At 32.3% G+C, this 21,147-nt stretch overlaps 3 protein-coding genes and 1 pseudogene across 4 annotated transcripts; 1 reads left to right on the plus strand and 3 right to left on the minus strand.

Annotated features, from left to right (window-relative positions):
• Positions 1-3,582: 3,582 nt before the first annotated feature.
• On the plus strand, positions 3,583-7,112 carry LOC104718873 (baruol synthase). The gene is given in 11 exon segments (XM_087470186.1): positions 3,583-3,786; positions 3,880-4,026; positions 4,029-4,133; positions 4,580-4,771; positions 4,853-4,966; positions 5,078-5,332; positions 5,419-5,517; positions 6,000-6,056; positions 6,131-6,177; positions 6,297-6,783; positions 6,882-7,112. Coding segments are annotated over 11 exon segments (1,818 nt in total). The 3' UTR covers positions 6,993-7,112.
• Positions 7,113-8,865: 1,753 nt separating this feature from the next.
• On the minus strand, positions 8,866-10,758 carry LOC104718874 (cytochrome P450 705A22-like). The gene is made up of 2 exons (XM_010436694.2): positions 9,817-10,758; positions 8,866-9,732 (listed from the first exon to the last, which is right to left on the minus strand). The coding sequence occupies exons 1-2, from the start codon at positions 10,732-10,734 to the stop codon at positions 9,097-9,099; spliced, it is 1,554 nt and encodes a 517-aa protein (XP_010434996.1). The 5' UTR covers positions 10,735-10,758; the 3' UTR covers positions 8,866-9,096.
• A 5,448-nt stretch (positions 10,759-16,206) lies between these two features.
• On the minus strand, positions 16,207-17,992 carry LOC104718875 (cytochrome P450 705A5-like). The gene is made up of 2 exons (XM_010436696.2): positions 17,018-17,992; positions 16,207-16,931 (listed from the first exon to the last, which is right to left on the minus strand). The coding sequence occupies exons 1-2, from the start codon at positions 17,942-17,944 to the stop codon at positions 16,302-16,304; spliced, it is 1,557 nt and encodes a 518-aa protein (XP_010434998.2). The 5' UTR covers positions 17,945-17,992; the 3' UTR covers positions 16,207-16,301.
• Positions 17,993-19,043: 1,051 nt separating this feature from the next.
• LOC104720358 (cytochrome P450 708A2-like) lies at positions 19,044-21,063 on the minus strand (annotated as a pseudogene). Its single transcript, XR_015569077.1, has 6 exons — positions 20,687-21,063; positions 20,245-20,558; positions 19,982-20,131; positions 19,537-19,875; positions 19,233-19,415; positions 19,044-19,190 (listed from the first exon to the last, which is right to left on the minus strand). The product of XR_015569077.1 is annotated as a cytochrome P450 708A2-like (transcript).
• Positions 21,064-21,147: the final 84 nt, after the last annotated feature.

The raw sequence follows: 21,147 nt of genomic DNA on the forward strand, positions 1-21,147 counted from the left end.
GACATACGTTTGACCTTGTGTATATATTTACTTATATAATTATATGTTGGCAGCATATAGAACTATATATTCAAAATTGATGTACCGTATATACTAAGGGTCCTCGAGGACTTAAGCTTAATTTGATTTCATTATTGTTTATCAATTAAAAATTTCGCCAATTTAGTCATATATTTCAATTCTTCAAGTGCCACTTATCTTAATAAATCACTCTGTTTATACTTTATAGACGGTGTCTTCGTCGTCATTTGTAAAAATGTTGACTAATGGACTTTAGAACTGAATTGCATGCGACATCTGACAGAAACGTAATGTTTACCGAAAGTCTGATCAATAACATGCATTTATAATTACATGTGATCATTCTAACCATTCACCAATCGTCACAGATTCGTAACAATATTTTTATCGTGACGAAAAAAAAATTATTGTGACGAAATATTACATGACAATGGACTCATTTTCTTGTAGTGTTTTAATTCTAATGTAGACCAAAAAGTCTGAATATTATGCATAACATGATAGAAAAAGAAAATCAAGAAGTGATTTTTGAATCTATCAACATCCGTTTTAAATCTATAACTTGTTTATATAGAAAATTTCATTCATCTACGAAATACTAAAATAAACTATGAAGCTAAATAGTGGAATAACAAATTAAATTATGAAATAGCAGAATTGATAGAATGATAACACTCTTTAAGTTTGAATGAAATGTTTTTCTAAAGGCTAAAAAATAGATAATTGTAATACTAAAAAATACAATTTAATATTAATAGGAGAAATTTCAAAATCTATAAAAATTATAAAAATCAAAACACATAGATTTAGAAATAACATGTTTTTTACTTGGATTTAAATCATTCTGTTTTTTCACTTTTAAATCCATTTAAAACATAAAGTGAGTTTTGAAATACAAAAACAAAAATCATTAAACTAATAACATGAGATTTTAACAAATATTTATAAATCATATATTCAATGATTTAAACATAAGTTTTTTAAATTCAATGATTGAATAAAACATTATTTTTGTTTAGATTTCCAAATCTATTAAAATCATGGAACTAATAACCCCTACATACTTTTATAATGTATGGAATGATTAGTTTTGCTTTCATGCAATGCGTGATTCATCTATTTTTAACATATCAGTGAAGATGTACTCGCCATTTATGGCAGACGACTTTTAACATTTTTACGTTATTCGTTCTATATATGTATATATTCCCACTTGCCATTTTTGGCAGATTGATCAGTTCACGTTAGAGTCATTGATATGTATATTTCTACTTGCCATTGGATCTATGTTACGTTTGTACAGCGACTCTAGTGTGTAGTTCAGAGTCTTCCAATGAATCTATTTTATTTCTTTCCTATTTGGAGAATCAAAGCCCTTTTTATTACATTTATTGACTACGTACTAGACTATAGAATTACATTTCTAGCTCCGACACGGAAATCGAAATTAAGGACTTTGAATTGAATTAATCTGTCATATATTAGATTATTTGGTGTTGGATCATGTAAGTTATCTGGATCTGGTCCGAGGAAAGTTCAGTATCGTCGTAATACTATATCAAATTAAAAGCTCTGTAGAACTCAACTCAAGTTTATCCTCAAATTTTAAATTATAAACTCTCTTTGTTCTTAACTTATCTAATTTTTAGACTTTTTAGGCGTGTTAAGAAAAATATTTTATGCATTATTACGTGTGTAAAATGTTTATTATAAATGCACTACTTTATTTTTTGTTTACATTTCATCAATAATAACAACTAAAAAATATTACATAAAAAACTATCTTTTTTTTTCTAGCGGAGCTTCTTCTGTTTGAGCTAAAAATTGCTTAAGTATGCTGAAATAAATAGACAGTATTAGATAAAAAATGCTTTATTCATTTTAGTTATTTAAGTTTTAGGTCATTATTTGCACGAAGGTTTTGTTTACGAAAATTAAAAACGCCGAAAGGGAGAATAAACTTACAGGTATCATGTTTGCTATGGACTGTTCTATTGTTGCGCATTTGCTGTTCACCGATGATAGTCTGTTCTTTTGTAAACAGAAGAGGATGAATGTAGAAAACTTATAGAAATTATAGAAAATTATAGGAAAGCTTCAGGGCAAGAGGTTACTCTGGAGAAGTCTTCCATTATGTTTGGCAAAAAAGTCTCGTCTGATGTCAGAGCTTAGCTAAAATCTGTCAATGGTATATCTAAAGAAGGCAATATGGGTTCTTATTTGGGTATCTCTAAAAGCCTTGAGGGTTCGAGAACTAAGCTATTTAGTTATGTTAATGATCATGATGATCGAGTGCATTGTTTGTCTGCAAAGTATTTATCGAAAGGTGGTAGGGAAGTCTTAATTAAATTGTGTTGGCTCTCCCGACTAAGTATCCCCGATTAAATTGTGTTGGCTCTCCCGACTAAGTATTTATCGAATGGTTTGTCATGTTTTAAGTATCCCTAGGAGTTGACGTCTAAACTAACGAGTGTCATATCAAAACTCTAATGGCGGTCTAATGGTAAGGCACAAAGTTTATATTGGGTAGCTTGGGGGGGGGGGAATGGTCAAAATCAACCCCAACTATTTGCCAAACGTTTTTTATACCTAAACTTCAACACCCTGCAAATAACAACCTGAACTGTATTAAAATTCAAATTTGCTACCTAAACTATATAAAATGTTGTCAAACGATCTGTGGCATCCACATGGCACTGGGAATGACCAAAACTAAGTTGTTTTGGTCATTTTTAGGTGTGTTGTGACAAGAAACAAAGAGTTTGACAAAAAATAGAGTATTGGAGTCTGTTTTCGGGTGTGTTGTGAGACTTCATTTTTGGTCATTTCTTGCTATAAAATACCTAAAAATGACCAAAACGACGTAGTTTTTGTATGTCTCAGTGCTACATTGAAGTCACAGACCGTCTGACTCAACATCATTAAACTTTGATTTAACACTGTTCGAACAAAGGTTGAAATTGATAATATTTTCTATAGTTTAGGTAGGAAATTTGAATTTTTATACATTTCAGGTTGTTATTTTCAGGATGTTAAAGTTTAGGTATAAAAAAGCGTTTGACAAATAGTTGGGGTTGATTTTAGCTGTTTTCCGGATAGCTTGGGATAAAGTATGTAACGATAAATTTGATGGAGGTTTGGATTTCCGTGCTCTAGAGCAATTTAATGATGCAATGCTCGCTAAACAATATTGGCGGTTAATTCAGTACCCAACATCTATAATGGCTCGAGTGATGCGAGGTCGATATTTTCAGAATAAAGATCCTTTAATGGCCAAAAAACTGTATTCTCCCTCGTTTACATGGATGAGTATTTTCTGCACTAAAGGATTAGAGGAACAAGGGGCTAGGTGGACGATAGGTTCTAGTTGGAGTGTTTCGGTTTGGAGAGATGTTTTATAAAAAATATTGTATAAGGATAAAATATGAGGCGTTATCAAAAATTGTTACTGGAAAACTATAGATACAATAGTTTATTTCCAACATGCAACGTCGTCAGATTCTTATTTATAATGACATACGTGTTCTTTCATTCTGAATAAACTCGGAGCATTGATACAACATGTGGAGACTAAGAATTGGTGCTAAGGCTAGAGATGATACTCACTTGTTCACCACCAACAACTATGTTGGAAGGCAGATTTGGGAGTTTGATGCCAACGCAGGCTCTCCGGAGGAACTTGCCGAGGTCGAGGAAGCTCGTCTGAATTTCTCCAACAACAAGTCACGTTTCAAAGCTAGTGGCGATCTCCTATGGAGGATGCAGGTGAAAATTTCAGTGTATAAACACATTACAATTTGGTCTCTATCTCAAAAAAAAAAAAAAAATGATTTATTATTTTATTTGTGTACTTAACAGTTTCTTAGGGAGAAGAAGTTTGAGCAGAAGATTCCCCGAGTTATCGTAGAGGATGCCGAGAAAATAACGTATGAAGATGCAAAGACAGCATTAAGAAGAGGGTTACTCTATTTCACGGCCTTGCAGGCTGATGATGGACATTGGACGGCCTTGTCGCTACCCCAACCCCTCTGATTCTCCAGCTCCGAGAAGAGCTTTATCCGGAGCCTTACGCAAAAATCAATTGGAGGCAAGCACGGAACCGATGTGCGAAGGTAAATTAAGTTATATAATGCATCAGAAGATCAAAGATGTATCAGGATTGATATAATTAATTACATGGTTACTTATGATACATTATACTCAAAACACAATATTATATGGCTGCTGTCAAAAAAATAATATATATATATATATATATATATATTTGGTGAACTTATGAATGAGATAAGTTTATTTATGTGAAAATATAAACAGTTGAAGTATATGACTTAAAATGGATATACTATTTTCTTTAAATATCATGTGGTATGCACATCCATTCATTTAATCAATATAAATTGTCTTCAAAAAAAAAAAAAAAAACATAACTTATATATGTATATTTTTTTGGTAAAAACCTTATATAAAAAATATAAATATATATAGATAATTTATTTTGAAGTAAGTATGTTTTTATAAATAAAAAAATGTATTAAAGCAAAGAGATTTTATCATGCAGGAAGATCTTTACTATCCACAGTCATTTCTACAAGATTTGTTTTGGAAAAGTGTTCACATATTCTCAGAGAATATCTTAAACCGATGGCCTTTTAACAATCTCATAAGACAAAGAGCTCTTCGAACCACTATGAAACTCGTTCACTATCATGATGAAGCCACCAGATACATTACAGGTGGATCTGTGCCGAAGGTAATTGTTGAGCAAGATGATAAGCAGAGAACATATATTTTTTTTCTTTTTCTTTTCATATTTTTGTATTTCCTTGTATAGGCCTTTCATATGCTTGCATGTTGGGTAGAAGACCCATCAAGTGATTATTTTAAGAAACATCTTGCTCGAGTCCCTGATTTTATTTGGATTGGCGAGGATGGCCTTAAGATTCAGGTTGGTTCTTCTTGATTCTGACTATGAATTATATATAAGCTCTAAACTCACATCGGACGTATAGCACTAAAACGTTGCATTAACATATGTACAACTCTTCTATATATATAGTCTTTTGGTAGCCAACTGTGGGATACAGCCTTGTCATTACATGTCTTGATAGACAATGTCGATGATGATGATGTTGATAAAGAGATTAGGTCAACGCTCCTTAAAGGATATGATTACTTGAAGAAATCTCAAGTTACAGAGAACCCTCCAGGTGATTACATGAAAATGTTTCGTCACATGGCGAAAGGTGGATGGACGTTTTCGGACCAAGATCAAGGATGGCCAGTTTCAGACTGTACTGCTGAAAGTTTAGAGGTAACAATAATTAATACACCGACTTTTTTAATTGATTAGTCAATAGTCTCCTGCCTAAACAATGTTTTGGTCAAATTATTGTCTAGTGCTGTCTTTTCTTTGAGAACATGCCGTCAGAGTTTATTGGCAAGAAAATGGATGTGGAGAAACTCTACGACGCAGTTGATTTCCTTATCTATTTACAGGTATACCGATTAAGAAACCAATGATAGTCATGTTACCAATGTTAGTATATATTACTAGTGGAGCATAACTTTAGTATATAATAGATAGAGTTGACTAGTGAACTTTAAAATCGATGTACCTGGGAATGAGGGAATTCTAATATATGCCTGATTTATAAGTATTATCTAATTACTTAATGAATTTATTATTATTTAATCATGAAAATTAAACTTAAATTTGTATTCATTATGACATAAAGTATATATATATATTTAATATTAATGATAAAGTATATATATATATATGTAATATTAATGATATAATGGATATGGGTAATAATTTAACAAATTAAATAGTTTTAGTGTAAATTATTCACATCACTCCAACAACGTAAGTACGTAATTATGCATCAGCCTATTAATATATTTTATTTTGACAGCAAACATTATATTTTTTTTGTAAAGTTTCATATAAGATGTTTTGTACGAAACTATTTTTATAGAGTGATAACGGAGGTATAACAGCATGGCAACCAGCAGACGGGAAAACATGGTTAGAGGTAATGTATAAATATATTTTTTGGCCAATTTTTTCAATGAAGTTACATTTTTAAATGACTCCAATAAAATGCAGTGGCTTAGTCCAGTGGAGTTTATTGAAGACGCGGTCGTTGAGCATGAGTACGATATATTCATCGACCCTTTTTTTCTTTGATCTAATAACGTATGTTTGAAAATATATATATATATATATATATATATATATATCTTACATTGTGGGATGTCATCTCTATCTTTAGGTACGTGGAATGTACGGGGTCAGCAATTGTTGCGTTGGCTCAATTCACTAAACAGTTTCCGGGGTATAAAAAAGAAGAGGTTAAACGTTTTATTACAAAAGGTGTGAAGTACATTGAAGACTTCCAAATGGTGGATGGTTCATGGTACGGAAACTGGGGAGTGTGTTTTATCTATGGAACCTTCTTTGCGGTAAGAGGTCTTGTGGCTGCAGGGAAGTGTTACAATAACTGTGAGGCGATTCGTAGAGCAGTTCGTTTCATTCTCGACACACAAAACCCCGAGGGTGGTTGGGGAGAGAGCTATATATCTTGTCCAAGCAAGAAATATATTCCTTTGACAGGAAACAGGACAAATGTGGTGAATACAGGACAAGCACTTATGGTTCTAATTATGGGTAATCAAATGGAAAGAGATCCTTTGCCGGTTCATCGTGCTGCCAAAGTGTTGATCAATTCACAATTGCATAACGGCGATTTCCCACAACAGGTGAATACAATCCCATTTCTTTTTCCAATTCACTCTAAATAAAACCTATAAAAAATATAATAATTTAACGTTTAACTTTGTTTTTAAAATTTTTTCAGGAAATAATGGGAGTGTTCAAGATGAATGTGATGCTCCATTTTCCAACTTATAGGAACATGTTCACTCTTTGGGCTCTCACACATTACACGCATGCTCTGCGAGGGCTCTGAAACAGCTCGACCCAAGAATAATAATAGGCTGGTTTTCATAATATATATTCAGATAAAAAGTATTGGGAAAGAGTAACTAAACACAACCGTGTATGAATAAAATCGAGGCTTTATTTAAATCTAATACCAGTGTTATAGAATATCGTTTCTTCACCACAACCTCCGATGATCTCTATGTCTTATGATCACTACTCTAATCATATATACTCCTAACATGCATCACAAAGAAAGCATGAAAAAAAAATTACCTAGTGAGGTAAATCATTCCTACTCACATGCTGTCACAATATCTAATCACCCAATTACTCAAAACAATAATTTACATTAATCATATAGCTTCATGCTCATACACATAATACAAAATATTTATAATCTCATAACTTGCTCGACATTCTCTAACATGCCCATGAGTCTATATGTACCCTTCTTCATGGCAACACAACCCTCGAGCTTGGTCAACATGACTCTCCAGTCCATTGTTTGTACACATTCTATTATTTCGAACATCAGGTCCAATAAAATATATCAAGGCACGGGGATTGTCCTATGCATGAAGCTACTAAGGGGAAGCCAACATATTAACAGGTCTTTTTGCTTCTTCCGTAGTAGTCAAGGTAGCCATATAGCGGCAAGTCACCACATTTGATCGACTAAGGCGAAGTACATATCGAAGTCTTATCCAAAATTGATGTATTCTGAGTGGCTTACGGCGTTTTATAGAACATGTGAGTTTTCACGTCTTGAAACCTCTTTTGTGTTATTTAGGAAAAAATTTGGGTTTAACCCTAGGAGTAAATCTCTCTTGTTTCACCCCCTCTTAATCAACCAATCAAAATACAACAATATTATATGTCATATCATATTTTTAAAAATAAATCAAAATTAAAATAAAAAGAAAAAACAAATTAAGAAAACAAATTCTGTAGATTTCATTAAGGAAATTATGTCTGTTTGAGTTTATAAAAGAGGATTAAGGTTTAAATTTTAGAATTAAAAATTTATATGTCGGTTTGAGTTTATAAAAGAATGGTTAGGGTTTAGATTTTATAATCAAACGAAATTATATGTCGGTTTGGATTTATAAAAGAGTGGTTAGGTGTTTAAGTTTTACAATTGAACCAAATTCTTTTTCGGTTTGGGTTTATAAAAAAGTGGTTAGGGTTTAAGGTTTAGATTTTACTATTGAACAAAATTATATGTCGGTCTGCGTTTATAAAAGAGTTGTTAAACCAAATTATGTATCCGTTTGGTTTATAAAAAAGTGGTTAGAGTTTAGGTTTTAGATTTTACAATTAAAGAAAATTGTATTTCAGTTTGATTTTTAAAAGAGTGGTTAAGGTCTAAATCATACAATTAAACAAAATTATATGTTGGTTTGGGTTTACAAAAAATTGTTAAGATTTAGATGTTATAATTAAAAATTATAAAATAATATTAGAACTAAAAATTTTAAAATTGATTGATTTACAGAATATTTTTTTAATTAAGAATGTGTTTCTTTAATTAAGAAGGGTGAATAAGACAGTTCACAATTAGGGTGAACCAAAGAATTTTTTTTTTATTTATTTATTTTTTTTTTTTGTCTTTTTTCTTGCAAACAAGTTTAGATCATGAAGGTTGGTCCTATGGAAGTAGTTAAATAACAGTATTCAAGTTTGCTTCTCCAGTGACTAACTACATTTCCTCCGATTCTCTAGTCACTTAGGTTTTTTTGAGAGACAGCCGATATCAAGGATAAAAGGCAAAGCGATACATATTCTGGAAAGTTCTTTTACATGAAACCAACGCTTGCTGGCATTTTGATGTTATGGGTTGAAGAACTAGAGATGAAATAATGAAATATAACTTGCAAGATTTTTTGTCAAAAAGAAAATCCAAATAACTTAGATAAGCTTAGATTGAAGAATGATGATGCCTTAGAGATCTTACATATGAATATCAGATTTGCAGATATAACAAATACAAAGAAAGAAAAATTCAACGTTCTGGAGCAAAGATACTGAATATAGAGACAACATATATAGAAGATAACAAATGCAAACATATAGAACAGAAGAAAGTATACTTGTTATAAGCTCCCAACCTAAGTATCAAAGCTAGAAATTTAGAGATTAGAAGTAAAAGAAAAAGGTTGGGTTCTAAGAACTGGAGTGCACTTAAGCGGATGAACCATTTTTAGGGTCATTCCTTGAAAAGTCTCGTCCATGTTAACTTTATCTTCTTTGATTTCCCAGTCAAAGCACTGCACCATCACTCCTATTGCGGTTCCTACAAATATAGAACCAAGATTTGCTCCAGGACATCCTCTCCTTCCGCTGCCAAAAGGAAGGTACTTAAGTTCTTGATCTTTCTTGTCCTCTTGCTCTGATCTTGTAGAACTTAGAAACCTCTCTGGCTTAAAACTTTCAGGATCTTCCCAAGAAGCAGACTCTCTCATCACAGCGTAGATATTTATAATGAGTGTTGTCTTCTCCGGTATGTAAAATCCATTGACCACAGAATTTTCTTGAAACTTCCGTATCAAGACCGGAGATGGTGGGTGCAGTCTTAGAACTTCCTTAACCACTGCTTGCAAATAAGGAAGGTTTGGTAAATCAGTTTCTTGGATCAACCTTGTTTCCCCTACAACGGAACTGATTTCTTCTTTCAGTCTCTCAAGAACTTTAGCATTGTTGATCATCTCGGCCATTGCCCACTGTGTTGTTTGCACCGAGGTATCAGTACCTCCAATGAAAAACTCCTGCATTGACAAGACTCAAAAGATTATAAGTTAAATGTTTTTTAGATTATCAAATGAAAGTGACAAAATGATAGGAACATCTACCACGAAAAATCCCTTGATATGATTCCATGTGATCTTATACTCTGCGTTTTCGTCTCCATAAGCTGCCAACAACACGTCCATCATATCCATACCTTCTTGATACTGCTCTTCATGTTTCTCCTTGTGTTCCTGAAGCATCCTCTCTAGCAGCTCATCGAATTTGTTGGAAACAGCCATTATCTCCTTCTTGAATAGTGAAATCCCAAGCTTCGCAAGCGGTCTCCGCAATATAGCTGCCAAGAATATCTTCTCCGACAGGGCATACGTTTCATCAACCAAGCCCCTGACTCTCTTTGACTCACCGTCGTCCTCTGAAAAACTCCTTCCCATGATCAATTTACAAAGGGTGTTGTTCATGAGCTTCATCGCTTCCTTACCAATGTCAACGCTCTCATTCTTTGTCGCCTTATCAAGAATGTTCCTGTAAAACCGCTGTAGCTCTTCAACACGAACACCTCGTGACCGCTCCAGCACTTGCGGTCGGAAAAGCTTTGTTGCCATGAGCTTCTTTATGAACTTCCAGTACTCTCCGTATGGAGCGTTCAAGATGCCAGAAGCCCCAAACATGAGAGACTCATCAATCGCAATGATACCGCGAGCGGAGACGTTCACGTCATGGACCTTGAAGATTTCGTTGGCCATTGGGGCAGAGGAGACAATAATGATGGGTACATAGAAAATGCGGATGAGGAGGAGAGGTCCATACTTGGAGGAGAGTTGCTGAAGAGACTTGTGAGTTAGGGCAGAGAGGAGAAGGTGAAGATGACCGATGATTGGAAGAGAAGGAGGGCTCGGAGGCAAAACAAAGCTTCGTGAGTCTTTTGGTTTCTTGAAGAAGAGAGAATGAAAGAGGAGTATGAAGAGGCATGCAAGGATGAAGATACAGAAGTTTTGGAAGTCAAAGATGATTGCTGCCATTGTTTCTCCAAAGTTAAGAGGCTGATGAAACTTGATGAAGAATCCGTACGTTAATATAATGGATCAAGATGACCAACCATGCATTGTTTATTACAAAGGAAAAAGCCATGTCTGGAAGAACGTGGCATAATGGACGCTCGTGATAAAATCAATATTATAGTTTGGCTCGGAGTTTGAGAATACTAATAGTCAAGTAGTAAGATGTGTTCACTTGATCTTATCAAGCAGATATGAAGAACTGTTCATGTCCAAATAGACGTTGAGAGTATAAATCCAAATAAGAACATATCTATTATTTCGACATTTATATCTACCATCATCTCAGTCACTTTCAACATAAATTATCTCAGTTAACTCTTCAACAATAAAAGGGTAATTCCAAGACTTAAACAAAATTCAATCAACATAATAACCTCTTACGACATGCACATATACATCGCCAGAGAGCTCCGTACCCAATTTATTGTTCACTTTTAATATTCCATAAAATTACATAAAATTGTTACTGTTATATATATATATATATATATATATATATATATTGTCAACTGCTACTACTGATGTTCAATTTATTTATATACAAAATATTTTGCTCATATAAATTCTAAAATTGGTAAATATTATTCAAAATAGATAAATATTATCCCCTACATATTTTCAAAATTAAATTAATTTCACTATGTATTGTAATATAATAATATAACTTTACTATGAGATGTGAAAATATATATATATATATATATATATATATATATATCTAAAATCATTTCTTCATAAATATAAATAATGTTACCTTTCTAATAATTTTATAAAGTTCTAATGGTGAAAGATTCGAAGATCATTTGAAACTGGTTCAATGTTTATTATTTTACTAAAAACAATAACTATATTTGCCCAAAAAAACATATGATCACCAATTAAAATGATATGAATATATACTTTAATTTGGATAACTATATAGTTAAACATTATATATAAATATGTAGTTATAGTATTTTTACAAAAATCTTAAAATTTAGAAAATCCAGTCCAATAAAAATGACAACAAGTAATAATATTATACCAATAGCTGAGATTTATAGGGATCTAATGACCAATTAAAATTTATAAAATCCAATGATATAATACCATAGCTAAATTATAGGGGATTTACATTAAATTGTCCTTAGTATAACTAAGGAATATTTCATTCAATAATTGAAGGAAATCTATACTATTAATTGGGGAATACACTTAAGGGTTAGAAAAAAATCATATCAAATATCTATGTTGCCAAACTGACCCAATTTACATATTAAGAAGAAAAAAATAGATTAAACAATAGATGTATTATATTTTAGGAAATCGTTCAAATTAGTTACATAATAATCAGGTTATGAGAATTTTGTGTGGGTATATTCAAGTATGACAAAATACGGGACGAGAATTTTAGGAACAAGAATTCAAGCAGAACATATGCGGATATACTATTTACTCATATGAATTACGAGAAATGAGATTTTTTTGGGTCAAAAAAATTTAAACGTTTCAATCAGACATATTAGATGGGTTCGATGGCTTGACAATTGTATATTTTTAAACATTATGTAGAAATAACTCCACACGTACCCGAACCTAGTTAAGTATTGATTGCACACACTCATTCGTCCGACATAGTTTCAAAATCACCGCTTCGGAATCGGATCATAGGGAGAGACGTACGGTTCTCTGGACTTCCATATTGTTATAGGATTCATGTTTATTCTTATAGTCAACAGTTTCAGGTTGGATATAAGGAGTCCTCACGAAATTACATTTTCCAGCTAACTCTTACACCACGGTCATGGCATAGAAGGTTAGTCCTCTGGAATTAGTTGGAAAAAATAACAGCATATGCTTACTGCCTTCGTTTACCTCCTCACATGCATGCAGCCGATGTCTTCAGTGTTACACACTTTTTCTTTTCTTTCGAAAGCACTAATTATTTCGATACAAAAAAGATTAAACACATTCAACAAAGTAAGCATATTACTTAACAAACGGGTCAAATGTGATCCACTAAACTGGAGCAGACAAAATGAAAAACGTGGGATAGTTAATGTTGCTCTAATTTAGGCAATTTATATGAGAGTCAAAAGAATCTAAGCAAAATAAAATATACTACTAATGAAATATGGTCAAGGCGAAAGTCATTAAACTAATGAAATACATGGGGCAATTAATGCTGCTCTAATTTATACATTGACTCTCAAAAACCATATAATAATAGTAACACATGCAAGTACTAATAAGACTCCATTAATAACATATTAAGACTCAAAGACCTTGCACGAGTAAATATATATAAAATATATATATATTTCCTAACAATTAGTACTAGTTGGGTTTTGTTTGAATATATAGTACTAGTTGGGTTTTGTTTTATAATATGTTTTGAAAACCTTTTACAATTATGAAAAACTGATGAGAGTACACTATCATAAAAACAATGTTACAGTACATTATATGATACATCGACACCTATATATAAAGAGATAAAAAGTAATTTTAATTTCTTAAATTAAGATTAACTTAAATTGAAATAATACTAACTTGAAAACAATACTAATTTCTTAAATAATACTAATTTCTTCAATATATATATCTTATTATATAAACTTTGATGACAAAATTACTCATTAACAAGATCTTGACACATGTCAAATATATTGATTAGATGTCGACACATGTCTAATTCTATTTACAGAATTTTATATGTTTATATTTTTAAAAATGTCAAAGTTACTCATTAACAAGATAGTGACACGTGTCAAATATATTGATTAGATCATGACACATGTGTAATTTTATTTACAGAATTTTACATGTTATATTATAAAAAAAAATTATTTTTCTAAATCAAAAAGGAAAACTAACAAAATCAATATACTTTCTAATTATATTGTACGTGTGTTCTCAATAAAATTTGACATGTGTTATCAAAAACGAAATTAATTAAACATGTATATTAATCAATAAATAATGAATAACAAAGCTAAAAAGAATAACATAAGTTATTTAACATAATTTTAGTCGAATATAAATTGCATTTATCGTTGTAATATAAATCTTTATTGTAAGTAAGCACACAAAACCTTGAAAGAGTAATGAACTTTAAAAAAAAAATCAATACATGATGTGTATTAGTATAGTTTTACATGTTTTATTTTAAAGATTTTAATGCATGTAGTAATATGAGAAACCTGAAAGAAAAATAGAAAAACTGAGTTTGTAGGAATGAATTTTTGGTTAATTGATGAAAACTGACAAAAGTATTATTTATGAAATTACGACATATACTAAAATCATATTTAGGATATTTTTGAATTTCCAAATTTTTTGTGGATGTTAACTGATTTTTTTACTGATTGTTTATTGTTAAATTTAAAATACTAATCAATATACATATTATCTCATATGATGCTCATATTAGTTTTTTTTATTAAAATTTTAACTCTAATACATGAAGAAGTGAATTATGGTTTTAAGATGAAATAGATAGTTAAATGTGATTACTAAACTGAATGTCTAACGATGAAATTTATTTTAGATTAAAAATATTTCAAATATTAATATGTATCATTTTAAAAAAATTGATTCAAGAATATTATTCATATTTTTTTATGTTTGATTTTATAATTTGAGCACATGTATTTTTGTAATGCATATGTTAAAACATAAGATAATACGAAATATATTATAATTTATAGGAATGAATCTTCACTAATTTGATGGTAATGTCTATATATCTTTATATATGATTTTATTTTAGAACTTTCACTTATTTAAAATTGATTATGAAATGAGTTAAAATTATATTTTGTTAAATTTTATTTGTATTTTCAATTCTTACTAAGATATAGACTTGATATGATTTATTAATTGTGTTTGATATAAAATATTTAGTTCTATGCATTAAGATGAAATGTATAATTAAACTTAAAATATGGTTTATTACGATGTTATAGATATTTAAATGGTATTCCATGTCCTATAAGAGTTTTTGGATAAAAACACAAACATTTATAAACAATAAATATTATGTCATGTATAAAACTTCAACCAATAATAAAATATACGGAAAACGATATATTTCTCCAAGAGAATATCATATCAAGCCAGATAGAGCTCAATCTATTACCACGTGCTATATATCTCCGAGAAAATATTTCTCAATCTATATCTCTCAGACTCCATAGTTCAAGATCTATATCTCCTTTGAAACATAGTTTTCACCTAATTACCCACAAACATTGGTTTTGCTCGGTTCACTATTTATTGAACCAACTAAATAAAATAATAAAACAAATATAACATAATTTAAACTGAATTAAATTAATTAAAACAAATTAAAAGAAAAAAAAAAGAACATAATGATTTTCTTCTGGTTATCAAAGATTGAGCTCTATCTAGTTTGATGTGATGCTTTTTGTGGGGCAATAAATCGTTTTCCCGAAAAATATATTGCATAGTTCAAATAGTCATAAATTGTTATATTAATAAAAATATACATAGAAATTTGAGAAAATATTATAAAATAATGCAAAAAGCCTTCAAACTCTTATATAATAGAACTGAGAGAGTATTAAAATGAAATATGAGAAGTTCATGTTCAATATTAAAATGTTACAAGATAGAATCTAAAAACATGTCTATTACTACTTAGTTATTCTCAATATTTTTTTTAAATTTTTATCCGCATTATTACGCGGACCTTATCTAGTATATATATATTTGTCTTTCTAATATGACAATGAAAAAAAGACACAAGTTCATACTTTTGGTTTTACACACTTCATATTCACATCTCAGAATCTGTCAATCGGAACTGAATCCCACCACTAAAATAAGTTATGTTAACCAAAAAACTGAAAATAAACTAAAATGATTTTAAAAGGTTATATTTCTCTAATTTAGTGTTGAGATGTCAAGAAGAATAGCAAAACTAAAAGAAAAATATAATTTAGTTGAAAAATGTGGGCTTGCCACAAATGCACAAAAAAAACTCTCTTTGAATATATAGAGGATTCACTTTCTTCGTCTTACAACTTCTTTTTTTTTGGTTAATAATATTTTTACAACTTAATTTATGTTTGATAAGAAATGTTGTTTCATATTTTCAATGCAAATGTTTGTGAAAGTTTTTTTGTTTCTTTGTATTTTTGTCAAATTACATCATTATGATCGTTATTTGATCTTTATCTTATCATGATGGTATTCAAGTACCTGCAATTTACACGATTATGATGAATAGTTCCTACGACAAATTATATTACGATGCAGCTTTCTCCGTAACATGCAGAGTCATCCATCATTAATCTGAATTATGTATGGATGACTCTCAGACTCTGCATGTTTAACATTCCTACGATGAACATGCTCTCTTTGCAACACACGAGACTATGAGTGATTAGGAAGACTTGTTTTTATCCATGGTTTAAGATCATTTAGCACTTGTGGCATGAGTGATTAGGAATTTAAAACTTATATCATATCACATGTTTGATTTATCACGAGATTACTTAAAATAAATAAAAAACAGTAAAGAACTAGGAAGGTAATGGGTTTAGGGTTCTAGGAACAGGAGTGCACTTAAGAGGTTTAGCCATGGTCAACACCATTGTTCCAGCAGCCTCATTCATGTTGACTTCCTCTCCTTCGATTTTCCAATCAAAGCATTGCACCATCACTCCAATCGCGGTTCCTACAGAGACATAAGCTAGATTTGTTCCAGGACAACCTCTCCTTCCACTGGCAAAAGGAATGTACTTTAGGAACTTATCTCTTTTCTCGTCCTCTTGCCCTGATCTTGAAAGACCTAAAAATCTCTCTGGCTTAAACTCCTCAGGATCTTCCCAAAAATCAGGATCTCTCATTATAGCATAGGAATTAACAATAATTATTGTCTTTTCTGGTATGTGAAACCCTTTAATTTCACACCTTTCTTGGAGTGTCCTTGGCACGAGAGGCCCAGGTGGATGCAATCTTAGCCCTTCTTTGATTATAGCTTGCAAGTAAGGAAGGTTTGGTAGGTCAGTTTCTTGAACCAACCTTGTTTTCCCTACAACAGAATCGATTTCTTCTCTTAGTCTCTCAAAAATCTTGGGATGGTTAATGATCTCTGCCATGATCCACTGTGTAGTGGTCGATGAGGTGTCAGTACCTGCAATGAAAAGATCCTATAAATAGTAACAAACATTTGTTAGCCAGTAAAACCAATGGTATTTGGCTTACAAAACAACCACCTAAAGAGAAGAACATTTACCACAAACAAAGACTTAATATGGTTTCTTGTGATCTTATACTCTGTGTCTTCGTCTCTATAAGCTTCCAACAACACATCCATCATGTCAGTACCTTGATGATGATGCTCCTCCAATTTCTCTTCGTGTTCCACAAGAATCTTCTCCAGCAGCTCGTCAAACTTGTGTGAAACACTTATAATCTCCTTTTTAAACAGTGAGATCCCAAGCTTCCTAAGCGGTTTTTCAAATACGGTGGCCAAGAAAATTTTCTTTGTCAAGGCCATCGACTCGGTCACCAAGCCTCTGACTCTCTCCGCCTCACCATTCTCCTCAGAACAACTCCTTCCCATGATCATCTTGCAGATGGTGTTGTTGTTGAACTTCGCTGCTTCCTCACCGATCTCAACAGTTTCCTTCTTCACTGCCTTGTCAACCAGAACTTTGTAAAAGCGATCAAGCTCATCTTCACGGAACCTTCGTGAACGTTCTAGTGCCTGCGGTCCAAGAATCTTTGTAACCATCAGCTTCCTCATGAATTTCCAGTAATCGCCATAGGGAGCGCTGATGAAGCTATACGATCCCAGTAAGAGAGACTCTTCAATCGGAGGGGAACTCCGAAAGGAAACATTTACGTCTTGGTCCCTGAAGATATCGTAGGCCACTGAAGCCGAAGAGGCTAGGACTATGGGGATGTGAAAAATGTGGAGATGGAGAAGAGGTCCATACTTGGAAGAGAGTCTCTGAAAAGACTTGTGGGTTAAAGAAGACATAAGAATGAGGTGAAGATGACCGATGATCGGAAGAGAAGGAGGGCTCGGAGGAAGACTACGACCATCTCGTGAGTTCTTTGGTTTTATGAAAAAGAGAGAGTAACAGAGAAGTGAGAAGAGACATAAGAAGATGAAGATGAAGATGGTTTGAAGGTCAAGTGTGATTATTGCTGCCATTGTTGCTCAAAGTGCAGAGACAAATGAAGCAGACTAATCTTTTTTGTCAAGAATCAATGTATTATCATGCTCTGTTTTATTAGCAAATATGATATGCTTTCTCGTCGAAAGAACGTGAGAAAATTGCAAGTTGTAGTCGTTTTTTTATTTTATTTTAAATAGAAGTCTTCTCTTTTGATTAATAATTATTAAATCCTAGTTAAAGAACTCGTTAAGCGTTTTCATCGCCCAACGTGACAACTAGAAGACTTCTATCAATATTGTCAGATTCTTCTAATATAGATTAAGCGCATGTGAAATACTTAGATATTAGGGTAATTATCGCTTTGAACGTAAGGAAGAAAAAAAAAGAAAGAAAAAGGAGGAAAAGGTATTTGTAGAGCTGGAAACTCTTATTAAGCCTTTTCTTTTATGGATTTCAGTTTATAATTACTTAATTATTCAGTGTCTCCTCTATATTAGTCAAAGATCTTCCTATTTATCTATTTTTCTCCACATCTTATTTTGCTATAGGAACTTGTAAGAAGTGTTTTGATATGGATAAGTAGGATCTAGATTTACTATACGCTTCTGGAAGACGATGATGTTTTGAGATGTAAACGTAATATAGCAAAATGAAATGTACGTATTAAATGTTTTCTGGCGTATGTTTCTGAACTGTAGTATGGTTTTGAACGAAGTATGATGGTCTGACTCTGAGATATAAATATGATACACCACCTATGTTATACGAAGTGTTAAGCGTACACTATTTATTCAATGGAAATATACATATTGACCACTGGCCTCTTAAAAGATGGGTTTTACCCGTTTGTAGCAACCAGAACAGTCGGACAAAAAAAAAGATATTCTGTTTTACTCTGGGATTCGAACTAACAACTTTAAGATATAACTACTAGCTCTAATAACCAACATAGTTATCCACTTTGGTGTCATATGAGAATTGAACATCAGATCCACATGGAAACATAAGCATAAACCTTCGAAGTACTGCAGTCTCTTTCTTCATTGACCACCTTTAAACCATGGGTAGATAGAAAACCATTTAATTAAGTAAAAAAAGCTTTGAGCTGTTAAAAATAAATTAATACATGGTGCGTTAGGTGATAAAAATGAACCTGTATCTAAACAAATGATGTATAAAAATGGCCATCTGAAGCTTAGCGAACTCAGCTCCTACACATAGTCTAGAACCAGCGCCAAAGGGAATGTACGATTTGGAGAGGATTGAGCCCAAGTCTTCAATCTGAAAATTTAATGATTATATGCTTAAAATTATATAAATCACCTTCCAGCGCCATGGATCAAATGCTAGAGGGTCATCATACTTCTCCGGATTAAAATGGACATTAGCATAGCCCATGAAGATCCAACCAGCTGGAATTGTATAATCACCAACTTGGAAATCATGATCAGTTATTCTAAGTACTGTAGGCTCTGTGCTTGTGATCCTAAGCGACTCATATATCACCTGAAATAAAACACAACATTTGTCTGACCTACTATATATATATATCAAGGTTAATAGACATACAACTTACAACTAATTACCAATGAGTGGATTTATATATATGACTATGATACACACTCACCATTTGGGTGAACGTCATTGATTTGTAGTCTTCCCATGTTAAGCCAGCCTCCTTCTCGGACTTACCTTGGACAATTCTATCATGTTCTCTTTGCAACTCTTGCATGACATTAGGGTGATCGCTTATGAGTTTAACTGTAGCCGCAAGGATCCCTGGTGTTGTCTCATTAGCAATCAAAAAGAAAGTATATATGTATTCAATAGCATTCTCGACGCTCATTTTTTCAGCCCCGCCTTCCATTTCTCCGAAGATAATCTCGAAAAACTCTCTGAACTCCTCTCCTGATGCTCTCTTCTTTAATACTGTTTCCTTTATTAACTTCATCATCCGCTTTCTTGCCTGTGAAGAAACACATCATAGGAACAATTATATTCCCTCAAATTATATGCACAATCATAGGAACGTTCCAAGAGAGTTGAAACCACTCCCTTGGAAAAACACATACCTTCATCATTCGATAGACACCAGTTACAGGAATGTTCCAAGAGAATTGAAACCAATCCCTTGGAAAATATCTCCAACATAGTGCAAGTTATTTTGCTGCCTCTGGTTCCATTTCACCCATAACTTTCTTTGCAAGACACTCAATTAAGATCTGTAAAATTCGATGATATGTGTTTGATGAGATGAGCCATTGAGTAATCCATTAAAACAGAATCATACCACGAGTTATAAACATTAAGAAAAAAATGACATTTTTTTTGTCACCTTGCTTGATGTTTCCTTGACGTCAAGGCAGCCGTTCCTGGATCCTTCCTCCATGTATGTGCGAGCCAAGAGATCGACGTCTTCTACCATCTTCAGCTTTAAATATTTTGGACCCAACAACTGAAATGTCAAGTTCCGGACATGTTTATGGGACTTCTTGCTCTGGATAAACAAGTTGTTTCCCAAATAGTCGTGATATGCTCTTCGTGATACCTGGAACATGATTTGCCTTAGCTATTTCCAGGTACATTTCAAAATCCAACGAGATTATAGCTTTGCTTCCAAATAAACTTGTCCGAAATACTGGTCCATATCTTTTCGAACAAGTATGTCAAGGGAAAGTTAACGTAAATTAGGTGAATGTTATATTTCCAGGTAATTTTAAATTATATATTTATAAGTTTACATACAAATGATGCATGCTAGAGAATTTGCAAAGAACCTGAGAACTCTCTTCTTGATGAATGTTGGAAACTGAAGAACATCATGAGGCTTCTTGATGAATGTTGGAAACTGAAGAACATCATGAGGCTTCATGAACTCAAAAGTGTCTCCAATAATCGGAAAACCCATGGATCCTGGTGGTAGTTTTCCATTGGTTTTCGGATTTCTCCACTGGTAGATCCAATGAAATAACGTCACCACAACGAGTGAAACTACCACAGCCAATAACAACTCATAAAATTCTACCATGTTGACTTCTTTTCTTCTCTCAACAATGAGCGAAGATGTTTGTTTGAGGGGTTTACGGGTCTAAGATACAAGGGAGGTACTCTCTTTATATTGATGCTCTATTCATGGACTCATATAAGTGAGTAATCTTATTAAATATTAATCAAATGTTTTTTCTTATCACACCAACTACGAATAACTGACATGTGATACTTTTAAGTCTTTTTCTCT

The sequence above is a fragment of the Camelina sativa genome, chromosome 10 (assembly GCF_030686135.1).
Source record: "Camelina sativa cultivar CO46 ecotype springtype chromosome 10, ASM3068613v1".
Lineage (NCBI taxonomy): Eukaryota > Viridiplantae > Streptophyta > Magnoliopsida > Brassicales > Brassicaceae > Camelina > Camelina sativa.